The 16,710-nt window shown below is 35.8% G+C and overlaps 1 protein-coding gene across 1 annotated transcript in view; it reads right to left on the bottom strand.

Annotated features, from left to right (window-relative positions):
- The window catches only part of LOC141301439 (serine/threonine-protein kinase BRSK2-like), a 92,209-nt gene that overhangs the window by 36,982 nt on the left and 38,517 nt on the right, over window positions 1–16,710 (bottom strand). Inside the window, exons 10-13 of the mRNA XM_073831665.1 lie at window positions 16,136–16,300; window positions 15,835–15,932; window positions 12,325–12,475; window positions 8,270–8,338 (exon numbers count right to left, since the gene is read on the bottom strand). Of these exons, the coding sequence (XP_073687766.1) occupies window positions 8,270–8,338; window positions 12,325–12,475; window positions 15,835–15,932; window positions 16,136–16,300 (483 nt within the window). The remainder of the gene's footprint in view (window positions 1–8,269; window positions 8,339–12,324; window positions 12,476–15,834; window positions 15,933–16,135; window positions 16,301–16,710) is intronic.

Raw genomic sequence — 16,710 nt, 5'->3', positions numbered from 1 at the left:
GAGCAAATAATGAAAAATTCTCATTTATCACCTAGCTCTGTGTAGTGGAGGCTCCGAGACTGCATCTCTAAGGAGAGAAGCCTACAACACTAGTTTTTGGTGAGTGGAAGACTGCACTCCCCCAAAAAATAGTCAGCGAGGCACTCATGGGCCTGCTAGCTGCTATAACTGTGAGAGTGAAGGTCTCAGTACTGTTGACTGTGACAGAGGGGAGACCTATTACACTGTGCTTATCAAAGGAGTTGAAAAAACTTAAGGGTTTTGGAACCAACTCGAAAATGGGCACGGAGGATTACCCAGCGTGGTCCAACCCGTGAAGGATTTAAAGAAGGACCCTGCCTTTACGGGAGGGATCCTTACCATAAATATGGATTTTAGTAAAGTGCCTAGTAGTGCACTTACCACTCGTGTGGATTTTAGGGAATGCTCAAAACAATTTGCGTGAGCAGACACCACTAACGTGGTTTTGAGAAGGTGCTCTAAACATTTCGCGAGGAAGACACCTGTATCATTCCCGGGCGATAGCAAAACCCGGAAGCGGAGCTTTCAGTGAGGGAGGCTTTAATGGTTACAAGCTCTCTCGAGCGTAACAAGCCTGACGACGCTCAGTTGAGGAAGCTCTATCGAGTGGAGGCCTTGGTATACACGCCCTCTCGAGGAAGGGGGGCCTAACTACACTCAACGCTTGTAGTGACAGGTCCACGAAAAGGGCTCACAAGCTGCCTTAATCTTGTGTTTTCGGCCTGCATTTCTGGAAAGAGGAGGCTTAACAGAAATACCTCACATAGAGGGAGCCTGGCAACACTCAACCCAGTAAAAAAGCTCTCATGAATGGAGGTCTAAGAATGACCTGGCTACATTCAGCGCTAAGAAGTATTATCTTTATATGTCTCTCATTATAGAGGACTTCACAGAGAGGAGGCCTTCTAGGCCTGCTACACTCAGTTCTGGCGGATTGGGTTTTAGTCACAATACCAGAGAATAATTTAGCGAGGCCCAGAATGGGGCCTATCAGCTAAATATATAAGATTTCTACTTCAAAGCGGGGCTTTTTTTTTTTTTTTTACATATTCTCGTATGTATATGTATGCTAGATCATGTCTATACCAAGCTTACTCTTTAGCGGAGGTTTTTTTTTTTTTTTTTTTTTTTTAAACCTGACAACGCTTAGCCCAGGAGGGGTTTTCCACGAGTGGAGGTCTCTACACACTGTTTTCCTTTTTTTGAAACGAGGGGAGACCTGGCTACACTCGGCACTTGGTGGCAGTAGAGCTCAAGAGGAGCTCGAACACTGCAATAAAAATCACCCAAGCGGAGCTGGCAGACAAAAAAGGAAACATACACATACGTATTTGAACATTTTTATTTATTTAAAGTGTCTTTATTGTTCACCTGCTGGGCCATCAGATTGAGATCTCATCATTGGCCCAGCCCCAGAGTCTTTGCGAGGGAGAAAGGAAGGGGCAGGTGGCCGAACGGACGTGAGGGGAACCGGAGAGGAGACTCTAGGTGCCCGCCCCAGGCCTGCCGCCACGCCGGCGCTGGATCGTCTCCCTTAGATCCCCTCTCCTATGCCGCGCATCACGCCTCCTCTGGGACCGGCTACACTGGCGACCTGGCCTCGTCTCTGGTCATCCCTGGACCAGAACGGGCCCGGTTTTCCCCGGTGTTCAGGTGGGGGCGTGGACCGGCGAGGAATACATGACTTGAACGCCGCCGAGCGCGCCTTCGCCTCTCTGAATCTCTCGACCACCGCCTCGACGGATGTGCCGAATAACTCAGAGGGCGAAACCGGCGCATCGAGGAGAAAACGTTTTTCTTTCTCCTCGATGTCCGCCAGGTTCACCCACAGATGTCTCTCTGTGGCCACCATAGCCGACATGGACCTGCCCACCGCGGTCGCTGTCTGCTTGGTGGCCCTCAGAGAGAGGTCTGTGGTGCGGCGCAGCTCGGACACCTCCTCCGGGGAAAGCCCCAGACCACGGTCCAAATCTCTCAGCAGATCAGCCTGGTACGCTTGCAACACCGCCACAGTGTGCAGAGCAGCACCAGCCTGACCCGCTGCCGCATATGCCCTGCCATTCAGCCGCGATGTTTCTTTGAGCGGCTTAGAAGGCAGGGTCGGAGCCTTCAGGGTCGATGTCCCTCCCCCTGAGAGATAGTTCGCGAACGTCTGCTCAATGGGGGCATCGACGCTTATCCGCGCTCCAGCATTCCCTCGACATCAGCATAATTCACATGCTGATGTCGGTGAATGCGGGCTGAATATGGCCTGTCCCATGCCTTCTCGATCTCTTTATGCAGATCGGGAAGGAATGGGAGGCTCACGGGAGCTGGCTTGTCATGGCCGGGAAGAAACCGCTCGTCCAGTCTACCCAGAGCGGCCTCTTCCCTAGCGGGCTTCCACTGGAGTTCCAAACGGGTAGCCGCGCGGTCCATGACAGACATCAGCTCCTCATATGCGGGGCAAGGAGGCTGTGTGGATTCAGAGATGTCATCTTGTTCCATCTCAGCCTCCTGCTCGCCCTGGCTTGAAGCCAACAGAGCACTCGCTGCAGGATCGGAAGATGTGAGAGACAACACATCTTCCGCTAGCAGCGCATCCTCATCTCTGGCTGACGGGCGCAAGAGACTAACTCCTCTCTCAAACTCGTCAGCCAGCTCCACCTGAGATCCCCAGGACCTCAGCCGCCGGGCAGCCTCAGCTGCCGCGGGGCCGGAGCCGCGTGGGGCAGATGGATGGCCCGATTCCCTCGAGAAAAGGGCCAGACGAGAACGGAGTTTCTTCATGGTGAAACCCTCACAATGGACGCACTCCATTCCCTCAAGAACGGAGCGCGCGTGCTCTTCACCCAAACACTTTACACAGAGGTCGTGCGCGTCATCAGGTGTCAGATTTCTCTGACACGGATCCGCGCACTTCCTAAACAGTTTACCTCTAGGCATCGTTATAGTCACTCGCTAGAACGGAGGACTCTGAAGACAAAAAGATGGTGTGGTACTCTCAGGCACCTGCTTTTATACTAGGCAGGCACCTGCTGATGACGTCACGGGCTGGCGCCGGCCAGTGTCAAGTTCACTGTCGTTATTCTATACCTTGTTTCAGAACCGGTCATGCTGAAGGCAGTTCCCATAGTGTCCGACAGGACGCAGCGTAGAGTTCCCTCCGGAAGGGAGCACACAACACACGCTTTAGAGAAATAAAACAAAAACAGGTCAACAAAACAAAACAAAAATGCAAAGCAAAATAAACAAAAACCAAGAAACAAAACAATATTAAAAACAAAAACAGAACAAAAAAGATGCAAAACAAAATGGATTAGACAAAAAATAAATAAATATATATATATAGCCAAAAAAAAAAACTAAATATAAAAACATGCACACAAAACTAAAAAGACAAGACACAAAAAAATGAAGAAAACAAAAAAACACACACGCAAACAAGACACAAACAAAAATAAAACAAACAAGACAAAAAACATAGAACAAAAACAAAAAGACAAGACACAAAACAAAACAATAAAAGCAAAACAAAACGAAAAACAAGATACAAAAAAATAAAAACAGAACAAAAACAGAACAAAAACAAAACAAAAAATGCTAAACAAAATACTCAGAAAAGACACAAAACAAAAAAGAAAGAAAAACAAAATTCCAATACATAAAACAAAAATAAAACAAAACAGAACAAAAACACTCACACAAAAAAAGACAAGACACAAAACAAAAATAAAACAAAAACATAACAAAAAAACAAAACAAAATAAAAAAGACACAAATAACAGAACAAAAACAAAACACTAAGATGCTAAACAAAATTAACAAAAGAGGCAAAAAAACTAAACAAGAAACAAGACAAAAAACACACACAAATAACAGAAGAAACTTAGAACAAAAAAAGACAAGGCAAAAAAAAAAAAAACAGAAGAAAACCAAAATACACACACACAAAAAAAGACAAGAACCTAAACAAAAATAAAACAAAAACAGAAATAAACTAAACAACAAAAACAAAACAAAATGTAAAAAAAAAAAAAAAAAAAAAAAAATGCAAAGCACAAAAAAGAAATTACAACAAAACAAAACCAGAAAGAAAAAAAGTACAACAAAATCTAAATTGAGCAAATCAAAAAAGACTAGTTGTATATGACTAAGGCATCTGAAATCACAACTAAAAACTGAATCTAAGAATAAAAATGTATCTACTGCAAACAGAAGTAAAGATGCAGAGAGTTTCCTGTCATTTCAGAACATCTTTCCTCAACCTAATTAAGCTTGAGACCCATTAATTCATTGCCAAGAGTGACATTTTACCAAAAAATCAAATAAACATTGATAACCATGTGCATTAAACATGTGTAATGAATTAATGTGACAACTATAATGTAGTTTGACATTTACATCAATCTACTGAAGCTTTATTCTGTTTGAAATTGTATTGTTGGACAGTTTGTACTAACTCACGTTAATATTACACTTTTTAAGTCAAGTGTATACTTGCATATAGTGCATATAGCATGCAATATCCCACTGAAAACACAGCGAGAGCGAGAGCCGTTTTTCTTTAGATATTCGGCTGCTTCCTTCTGAAAGGCAATCAGTGTGAAATCCTCAGGTGGCGTATGTGTCAGTCTCAGGTCAGCTCCTGTCAATTCCCCATTTCAATCCTGCCATCAGATACGTCTGGCCATTTGAGTGTGAATGAAAGGAGTGTAATAAAATTGAGTTTTAAGATGAAATGGAAAAATAAGACCTACTTTGTTATGATACAGTGGAAGGTGAGGGTTCAAAGTTTACGTGGAAAAAAATAGAGACCGAAGGCTAAAATAAATAGGGTTCATTTATTGTCTGGCTTCAAGATAGATGGCACAACATCGGATATACGGACAGCTTTTCATATATTTAAGCTATTTAATTTCATTATATACATCTGTGAAATTTAAAGAGAACTGAGCCTCAGTAGAATATTCTCACAGAATATGTGTAAGAGTGATATGTATTCAAATGTAAATAGTCACATTTACTATTAAAATAGTTTTTTAAAATATATTCTGAAGGGAAATGCTAAGCAGGTGTAGGCTTTAACATTGTATGAAATGTTACAAATAATATATTTTCAGCCTGATTTGATGAAAATAATTCATATACAATCAGAAAAGGTTATTTTATTCTTTTAATCACTGAAAGAGTTAGGTTTTGACTAGCAGAAATAGCAGAAATGTCATGCAACCATTTAGTTTTATGCTATTTTTTTAAACAGTTATAGGCAATTATATTTTATGTTGAATTCTTAAAAAAAAAAAAAAAAGATTTAACTAAAACTAATCCTAAAAATATTTTAACTTTAACTTAAAAAAAAATCTAAATGCTGCCTTGACAACTAACTGAAATTATGAAATTATAAAAAAAAAATTAATTTGAAGTGCTAAAATGACTAAAAACTGAACTATAAATGCATTTGTAAATAGAAATATTAAAAATCAATAACAATGTGACAAAAAAATTTGTATGAAATATAAAAGTAAAATATAATAAAATATAAAAGTAAAACAAATAACTGAAAAAACCCAAGACAGAAAAAAAACTGAAGAAAAACAGAAAGCACACACAAAAAGACAAGACAAAACAAAAACAGAAAAAAAAACAATAAAAGCAAATCAAAACAAAAACAAGACACAAAATAAAAATAAAACACAAAAAAACAGAACAAAAACAAAACACAAAGATGCAAAACAAAATGAACAAAAAGGCAAAAAACAGAACAAAACTAAACAAAACACAAAAAACAAGACTAAGCAGGTGTAGCCTTTAGCATTGTATGAAATGTTACAAATAATATATTTTCAGCCTGATTTGATTAAAATAGTTCATATACAATCAGAAAAGGTTATTTTATTCTTTTTATCACTTAAAGAGTTAAGTTTTGAGCAGCAGAAATTGCATAACTGTCATGCGACCATTTTGCTTCATGCTAGATTTATTTTATTTATTTTAAACAGTTACAGGCAGATTATATTTTATGTTGAATTCTTAAAAAAAAATGGTTTAACTAAAGCTAACCCTAAAAATATTTTAAAAATGTTAATCTCAAAATTTCAAAATTTCGTTAAAGCTAAACCAAAAAACAAAACAAAACAAAATATATATATATATATATTAGAATAAAACATAATAATATGAAAAAAAAAATTCTAAATGCTGTCTTGACAACTAACTGAAATTATAAAATTATAAAAACCTGAAATATTTATACATTTGTAAACAGAAATATTAAAAATAACAATGTAATGAAAAAACACAAAATAATATGAAATATAAAAGTAAAATATAATACAATATAAAAGTAAAACAAAACAAATAACTCAAAAACACCAAACACGCAAAAAAAACTGAAGAAAAACAGAAAGCACACACAAAAAGACAAGACAAAACAAAAACAAGACACAAAATAAAAATAAAACACAAAGACATAAAAAACCCACACACAAACAAAAAGACACAAAACAAAAACATAACACAAAACATAAGACAACAAGACAAAAAAGTAAAAAAAAGCAAAAAAAAACAAAAAAAACAAAAAAAAAACAAAGAAGCAAAACAAAATGAAAAAAGGCAAAAAACAGAACAAAACAAAACAAAAAAAGTTCGTTTTTTTATAAATTATATTTTGTTATAACAGTGTTATGGTTAAATAAAACTAAAAATGGCTTTCAGTAATTTAAATAAAGCTAAAATAAAATCTAAATATTACAAAAAACATAATATGAAAAACTCAATGACCCTAGAAAATTTCAAAATGCTGCCTGAAATTATGAAATTATATATTTTTTTTAAATTATAATAATTTGAAGTATTAAAATGACTAAAAACTTAAATATAAATGCCTTTCGTAAACAGAAATATCAAAAATCAATAACAATCTGACAAAAAACTATAAAATTAATATGAAGTATAAAAGTTAAATATAAGAAAATGTAAAAGTATAAAATAAAATTTAAATGAATACTGAAAATGAACAAATAAAGCTGATTCAAATGAATAAATATTACAGTAGTTTATAAATAATATTGCAATAACACTGCAGAAAATCATCTGAAATACTAAAATTACTAAAAACTGAAATATAAATACATTTGTAAACAGAAATATTAAAAAAATCTATAAAATTAGTTTGAAATATAAAAGTATAAAAAGATATATTATATTATACAATAATATAAAATATGTAAATATGTATATATAAAAATATATAACATTATAAATAATATTACAATAACACTGCATCAGATCATAAAATCAGGTTCATCTGAAATACTAAAATTACTAAAAACTGAAATAGAAATGCATTTGTAAACAGAAATATCAAAAAATCAATACAATTAATTTGAAATCTAAAAGCATAAAAAGACATATTATACAATAACATATAATATGTAAATATTTATATATAAAAAATATAATATTCATTTGAAATACCAAAATTACTAAAAATTTAAATATAAACAAATTAAAGCTAAATAGAAATATTAAAAAGAGGAAAAAACAATATTATAGCAATGTGACAAAAACAAAAAAATGAATGCAAAAGCAAAGTATTAAAAAAGTTATTTTTTTTAATAAATATTTAAATAGTGTACCAAAATAAAACTGCATCACATAAAATCAGATAGTATGATAATCTTATTGTAGTTTCTTATAGTATGACATCTGATAACAGATAAATATTAACTGCAAAAAAATTAAAACAAATATTTTGTATTGTTTTCCAGTTAAAATCTAAATACACAACAAAAAAATCATAAAAATAAACTTACCCTAGAAGCAAAAATGCAAGAAATAATAAGGCTGAGAATATATTATTTAGATTTCATATTAGTTCATGTTTATCATATACTAATTAATACCACTTTTTCAGTTGTTTATAATTAAAGAAGTGGGAGGGAAAAAAAACATTTTGTGAGATTTATTGTGAGTTTGTCCTAATACCAAAAGTACTTCTATATATAAAGTATGCTAATTAGCCTTCAGCATGTTTTTTTAAGCATTAAACTCACCGACTGTAACACTGACATCCCTAGAGTGTGTTGAAATCATCTGAACTAAATAATTCTTTCAGTCTATTATTGCAGACAGAAGTCAGGAGCCTGTAATGCAGTGGAGGTCAGTGAAAAGGTCTCGCTGGAAAGCTCTGGACAGGAAAAGCATCTCTGCATCTTTGATGACTAAAGCTCTGTGAACTATCTGGAGGTCAGAGGTCGGCGTGTACCTTTCCTCTTTGCTCTTTGCTTTGCATTTGGCGTCCGAGATATCCAAGCTTTTACTGAACGTGCTCTTACTGCAGCGGGAGACAAAGCCGGCAAACAGTGAGTCTCTGAACACAACAATAAAGTAGCGAACTAACGGCTACAAAGAATAAAAGACAGCGCCGTGTCTCTCTTCTCACAGGGGAGGTAAGTGCTTTTTCAATGGTGTTGGTTACGAAAGTATTCCCCTCATTCATTTTTATTTCAGATAGGTTTTTGGAAAAGAAAAGAAAAAACTGAATTTGAAGCGTCACCTGAAATATGAAGTTTAAAAAGGTTGAGGGGAAAAAAAATCAACGAGTGAATAGTGAAAGACAGGAATAATTTCTCAAGTCTCTGACAGTATTTGCCTCACAGCGGCGTTTCTCAGACCAAACGCAATGGCAAACTGCCGGAGGGGTCGTGAAATATTCCTCAGCTGTGGATTAGCTGAGAATCTGAAACTGCGTCATCGAACACGTAACAAAACTGAGAAAAACTTTGATTTTCAGATTTAGTTTGAGTATTGAGTAATAGACGAGAACCCCAGAGGCAGCAAATCTTGAATTATTGGTCAAATTTAGGATAGGTAGATATAGAAAAAATAGTGTAGTACTGCTCACAGACTCTAGTTAACACACACACATACATATACACATACATATTATATATATATATATATATATATATATATATATATATATATATATATATATATATATATATTTATATATATATATTTATATATATATATATATAAGACGATGTACAAGAGGCATCATTTTGGAAAAAATTATTACTCATCTTTTATTTACATTTGAACAAAAAGTGGCATGTCCAAAATTATTCATACCCTTCTCAATAATCAATAGAAAAGCCTTCCTATAATTGCTGACCAGCTTTGTGCATGTCTCCACTGGTATTTTTGCCCATTCATCTTTAGCGATGAGCTCCAACTCTTTCAGGTTGGAGAGTCTCCTTGCCATCACCCTGATCTTTAGCTCCCTCCACAGATTCTCAATTGGATTTAAGTCAGGACTCTGGCTGGGCCACTGCAAAACATTAATGTTTTTGTCTGCTAACCATTTCTTCACCACTTTTGCTGTGTGTTTTGGGTCGTTGTCCTGCTGAAATGTCCACTGGTGCCCAAGGCCAAGTTTCTCTGCAGTCTGCCTGATGTTGTTGTTGAGAATTTTAATGTATTGCTCCTTTTTCATGGTGCCGTTTACTGTGATTAGGTTCCCTGGTCCACCGGCTGAAAAACACCCCCAAAACATTAGGTTCCCACCACCATGTTTGACAGTGGGGATGGTGTTCTTAGGGTTGAAGGCTTCTCCTTTTTTACGCCAAATGAAGGCTACATCATTGTGGCCAAACAATTCGATTTTTGTTTCATCTGACCATAAAACAGAAGACTAGAAGTCTTCTTCTTTGTCCAGATGAGCATTTGCAAAGGCCAAGCAGGCTTTTGTGTGCCTTATCTGGAGAAGTGGTGTCCTCCTTGGTCTGCGTCCGTGGAACCCAGTGGTGTTCAGTGTCTGTGGACTGTCTGCCTTGAGATGTTGCCACCAGCAGAGCCCAGATTCATCAGGATGGCGATCCTTGGATTCTTTTTTACCTCTCTCACTATCCTCCTGGCCAGCACAGGTGTCACTTTTGGCTTCCGACCACATCCTCTGAGATTTTTCACAGTGCTGAAAGTCTTGTATTTTTTAATAATACTTTGCACTGTAGCCACTGGAACTTCAAAACATTTAGATATGGTCTTATAGCCCTTTCCTGACTTGTGAGCAGCCACAATGCGCAGCCGCAGGTCCTCAGTGAGCTCCTTTGTCTTAGCCATGACTGTCCACAAACCAACAGCAGAGAGCTTCTGTTTTTCACCTGTTGAGTTGATTAAAACAGCTGTTCCCAATGAATCAGGGAAATTAGGATGCTTTAGAACAGCTTGGACTATTTGGAATGGTATAGAACTTTGGATTTTCCCACAGACTGTGACAGTTTGCAAAGGGTATGAATAATTTTGGACATGCCACTTTTTGTTCAAATGTAAAAAAAAAAAGCTGAGAAATATTTTTTTCCCCACAATGATGCCTCTTGTACATCATCTTATTATCTTTTGGGAGACGCCTGTGTCATTTCTGGTCAAAAAAAAAAAAAACTTGCTGGTTGAATAAAAGTAACTTTATATATATACACTACCAGTCAAAAGTTTTTGAACAGTAAGATATTTTGTGTTTTTTTTTAAATAAGTCTCTTCTGCTCACCAAGCCTGCATTTATTTGATCAAATATAGAGCAAAACAGTAAAATTTTAAAATATTTTTACTATTTAAAAGAACTGTTGTCTATTTGGATACATTTTAAAATGTAATTTATTCCTGTGATCAAAGCTGAATTTTCAGCATCATTACTCCAGTCTTCAGTGCCACATGATCCTTCAGAAATCATTCTAATATATAAAATTTGCTGCTCAAAAAACATTTATTATTATTTTTCAGGATACTTTGATGAATAGAAAGATCCAAAAATCAGCATTTATCTAAAAAAAAAAAGCTTTTGTAGCATTACACGCTATACCATTCAAAAGCTTGGAGTTGGTATATGTATGTATATATATATATATATATATTTTTTTTTTTTTTTGGAAAGAAATTATCGAAATTAATACTTTTAGTTAACAAGGATGCTGTAAATTGATCAGAAGATGATGATCTTTTGATAATAAAGACATTTATAATGTTACAAAAAAATTCTATTTCAGATAAATGCTGTTCTTCTGAACTTTCTATTCATCAAAGAAACTTGAAAAAAATCTACTTAGCTGTTTTCAACATAAGAATAAGAATAAGAATAAGAATAAGAATAAGAATAAGAATAAAAGTTTCTTGAAGAGCAAATCAGAATATTAAAATGATTTCTGGAGGATCGTGTAACTGGAGTAATGATGCTGAAAATTCAGCTTTGAAATCACAGAAATAAATTACATTTTAAAATATATTCAAACAGAAAACAGTTATTTTAAATAGTAAAAATATTTCAGAATTTTACAGTTTTTTCCATACTTTGGATCAAATAAGGCAGGCTTGGTGAGCAGAAGAGACTTCTTCAAAAATATAAAAAAAAATCTGTTCAAAAACTTGACTGATAGTGTATATATAGAAAATATATAAATACCTAACAAAAAAAGTTTACATTCTAAAAATAATTTCAACTGCTCCCTTAGTTTGTGTCAGTTTGGAATAATTAGGATTTTTTAAATGTTTTGCAAAGAAGTCTCTTCTGCTCAGCAAGGATGCATTTATTCCCAAAAATACAGTAAAAACAGCAAATATTAATATTAAATATTATTACAATTTAAAATAAGTGTTTTTTATTTGAATATACAATAAAATATAATTTATTTCTGTGATCAAATCTGAATTTTAGCATCATTACTTTAGTCTTTAGTTTTACATGATCCTTTAGAAATCTGAGAATACTATTTATTGCTTAATATTTTTGTGGAAATTGAAACTTTTTTAGGATTGTTTGATAAATAGAAAGTTCATCACTGATTTAAATTTTTTTTTGTAACATTTAAATGTCTTTATTGTCTTTTTATCAATTTAATAAATCCTTGCTGAAAAATAACTATTTTCTCATTCTTTACTTTTTAAGTAAAGAGTATCATGTTTCCATAAAAAGTTTCATCAGTTTTCAACATAATAATCAGAAATGTTTCTTGAGCAGCAAATCAGCATATTAGAATGATTTCTGAAGGATCATGTGACACTAAAGCCTGGAGTAATGATGTTGAAAATTCAGCTTTGGTCACAGAAATAAATTAAAATTTAACATATATTCAAATAGAAAACACTTATTTAAAATTTTAACAATATTTCACAATTTTACTGTTTTTACTGTATTTTTAATTAAATAAATGCAGCCTTGATGAACATAGAAGACAGTGAAAGCCATCAGAAGTATCATCATGAATGAGGATGTATAGATGGAAACAATATCAGCAGTATGTGTGCGATGTGGTGTGTTTTGTGCACCTCTGTCCGTGTTGTGTCATGTCGATGGCTCGTCGTGCCGGTACAGGTGAACCTCCATCTGTAACGCTCAGCACCTCCATAGACTTCCTCTCCGGCCTCCTCTTCCCATGTCTGTTCAGCATGGGTGAGTCGACACGCTTCCTCGGCGGATCTGAACACACACACACACAAAACCCAATTCAACGCTTTACACCAATGGCTGTGTTCATCTTCAGCACAAAGCTATGGTTTGTAAAGCCACTCTCAACACCACTTCTGATTGTGAATTAATCATTAGAAGCGGCGCCTGCTGCAATTAATGCGTTTCTTAAAGCACTGAGGGCATTTCACTAAACCACATTTGCATTGACCGCTAGCCCGGGAAAAGCCAATGAATAATGAATCACAAAAAGTTATTATACATACATAGATACACACTATATGGTAACACTTTACAATAAAGTGTCCTTTGTTAACATTAGTTAATGTTTTAACTAACATGAACAAACAATGAACAATGAACCATACATTTATTACACTATTTAATAATCTTTGTTCATGTTAGTTAATGAAAATACAGTTGTTCATTGTTTGTTCATGTTAGTTCACAATGCATTAACTAATGTTAAAGCCAAAATTAGGCAAAATTATATATATACATAAATAATTTAATATAAATATAGTAATAATTATTTGACCCCCTGCTGATTTTATACGTTGTATGTTTGCTCACTGACAAATGATCTGTCTATAATTTTAATGGAAGGTTTATTTGAACAGTGAGAGACAGAATAACTACAAAAAATCAGGAAAAAACACATTTCAAAAAAGTTATAAATTGATTTGCATTTTAAGAAGTATAAATATAGTATTGCAAAACAGGACTTAGTACTTGGTGGCAAAACCCTTGTTGGCAATCACAGAGGTCAGACGTTTCTTGTAGTTGGCCACCAGGTTTGCACACATCTCAGGAGGGATTTTGTTCCCTTCCTCTTTGCAGATCCTCTCCAAGTCATTAAGGTTTCGAGTCTGATGTTTGTCAACTCAAACCTTCGGCTCCCTCCATAGATTTTCTATGGGAGTAAGGTCTGGAGACCGGCTAGGCCACCCATCCACGACTCATTTTCAATACCCTGAGAGAAGAAAGTTCTCACCCAAGATTTGATGGTACATGCCCCATCCACTATTTCTTTGACGTGGTGCAGTTTTCCTGTCCCCTTTAGCAGAAAAACACCCCCAAATCATAATGTTTCCACCTCCATATTTGACAGTGGGGATGGTGTTCTTGGGGTCATAGGCAGCATTTCTCGTCCTCCAAACACGGCGAGTTGAGTTGATGCCAAAGCTTGTGGTCTCATCTGACCACAACACTTTCACCCAGTTCTCCTCTGAATCATTCAGATGTTCATTGGCAAACTTCAGACGGGCCTGTACATGTGCTTTCTTGAGCAGAGGGACCTTGAGGGCCTTCACGGCGTAGTGTCTTACCAATTGTTTTTTTGGGTGACTATGGTCCTAACTGCCTTGAGATCATTGACAAGATCCTCCCATGTAGTTCTGGGCTGATTCCACGAGGTGAGATCTTACATGGAGCCCCAGACCAAGGGAGACTCACAGTTATTTTGTGCTTCTTCCATTTGTGAATAATCGCACCAACTATTGTCACCTTCTCACCAAGCTGCTTGGCGATGGTCTTGTAGCCCATTTCAGCCTTGTGTAGGTCTACAACCTTGTCCCTGACATCCTTGGACAGCTCTTTGGTCTTGGCCATGGTGGAGAGTTTGGAATCTGATTGATTGATTGCTTCTGTGGACCGGTGTCTTTTATACAGGAAACAAGCTGAGATTAGGAGCATTCCCTTTAAAGTTCCCATTTTGTCAAAACTGAAATTTCCTGATAATTTCCTGTAATTTTTCATGATAACTGAGATCTAGGGGCTATGCAGCTATCATATAAGTTTCAAAACAGTCAATCCAGAGAAAAATGCACACAGCCTACATAAAGTAGCTATGCCTTTTCACAAGCCGCTGTTACTTCTGTAACAAATGTGATGTCCGAAACTACTCATTCACTGCCTTTAGTCACCACCTCGAGCACCAACCACTGTCCCAACCTTCTTTTGTCAAACCCACAGACAACATCGCATCCACGAAACAAGTCAGGAAAATGCTGTTCAGTCGATGGATGTCAAGAAACTACATCATTGCACAGGCTTCTGAACAACATTAATATAAGAGACCAGTGTCACATCAACTTCAGCCTCTTTCACACAGCGATTCTGGAAAATGTGAGATGTAGCGCAATGTGTTAAACTGAAACTAAACTGGCGAATGCAGTTCAGTGCGGATAGTGAGGAACTCGCTGATCGCTGCTTGATTCTAGTTTGCACATATTTTTTCGTTTATCTGCCGGTAAAAAAATCACGTGGCTTACTGCATTCTGTGTTTGAAAAAAAATAAAAAATAAAATTATTACCATTGAAACATCCTGTTGAGTATCACCAAGCCACAGCAGGCTACAGCATACATGACCCTAATTACCTGTGATTGGCCTGGCCATGCGTCACTCAGAAAACAACAGGCCAATCAGAAGACAGGCTTATGAATATTAATTAGACAGGCTAAAATCGACCTGTTCTTGACAGAGCTACTAATAGAGGGGCTGTAAAAATATATTGAGATGGTTTTGGGCACTTATACCACAAATATATGTGACCCTGGACCACAAAACCAGTCATAAGGTTAAATTTTACAAAACTGAGATATATACATCATATGAAAGCTCAATAAATAAGCTTTCTATTGATGTATGGTTTGTTAGGATAGGACAATATTTGGCCGAGATACATCTATTTGAAAATCTGAAATCTAAGGGTGCAAAAAATCAAAATACTGAGAAAATCACCTTTAAATTTCTCCAAATTAAGTTCTTAACAATGCATATTACTAATCAAAAATTACATTTTGATATATTTACAGTAGGAATTTTACAAAAAATCTTCATGGAACATGATCTTTACTTAATTTCCTAATGATTTTTGACATAAAAGAAAAATCAATAATTTTGACCCATACAATGTATTTTTGGCTATTGCTACAAATATACCCCAGCGACTTAAGACTGGTTTTGTGGTCCAGGGTCACATATATTCTTAAAGACATCAATAACTAAAATATACCTCCAGAAAGGTATAAAATATATGACCTTTAAGAGAGTGCTCCTAATCTCAGCCTGTTACCTGTATAAAAGACACCTGGAAGTCAGAAATCTTGCTGACTGATAGGGGATCAAATACTTATTTTACTCATTAAAATGCAAATCAATTTATAGCTTTGTTTTTCAGTGTTGTGTTTTTTTTATTTGTTGTTGTTGTTGTTATTCTGTCTCTCACTGTTAAAATAAACCTCCCATTAAAATTATAGACTGATAATTTCTTTGTCAGTGGGCAAACATACAAAATCAGCAGGGGATCAAATAATTATTTCCCCAACTGTACACCCCTGTATTAATTTTTGGTTTCATTATTCATACCTATATCGTTGCGTGGAGGGAGATTCTGGTCTTCATGGCTGGGGTATCTCTCCTTACGATCCAACAGAAGGAAATAGATCATCTTCTCCTGATTCTCACTGATGAGACAAAGGACGAGAAACAGCCATTTAGCTTGAAGTTTGAAGGTTTTCAGTTTAAGGGGGAAAAAAGCAAAAAACAGCTAAAAATCAATGGCATTTAACAAAAAATAGCTGAATTTCTCTTTGTAGCTAGAAATAACTGTTCTAACAGAAGATATAAAGATTAAACTAACAGTCTAACTAACAAACTAATCACTCACTCATCTGATAGCAGGTCCTTCATGAGCTTGTTCTTGTCGCGGAAGCAGCCCAGCGAGTGCATGCTCTCCAGGACGTCGGGGTCGATGTCGTCGGCTGACGGGATACTGCGGATCGCCACCTTCCTGGGCACCGGCTGCTCTGGTTCTGGCTCGTTCTTCCCTCCTCTGAAGACAGCAGAAGAGAATCAGTGACACTGACAATACCACACATCCAACAACAACACAAGGACACTATACAGCTGAGATCTTCTCCTGACATCAGAGCGAGTGTCCAGAAATAAAGGAATAAAGACAGTCACACTGATACGAACTGTTGTAGAAGGTGTCAATCATTCAGCCAAAGAATACTGAAAATGAATCTGTACAAATAATCTTCAATACTAGAGAAAACAGGGGTTGACTATAGACGTGACCTTATCACTGATTAAATGGACTGTCGTTTTTAAATTTTTGCTCATGTCAATATAAATATGCTGTCTATTTGATATGTGGACTGAGATTGCAAAATGGGGCAAAACTTGTTACTTTGTTTTGCTTATTTTGTTAAATCCCACTGCAGCAAGTATGACAAATTA

This window comes from Garra rufa, chromosome 25, assembly GCF_049309525.1.
Source record: "Garra rufa chromosome 25, GarRuf1.0, whole genome shotgun sequence".
Lineage (NCBI taxonomy): Eukaryota > Metazoa > Chordata > Actinopteri > Cypriniformes > Cyprinidae > Garra > Garra rufa.
This window is presented reverse-complemented; position numbering and strand designations above follow the sequence as displayed.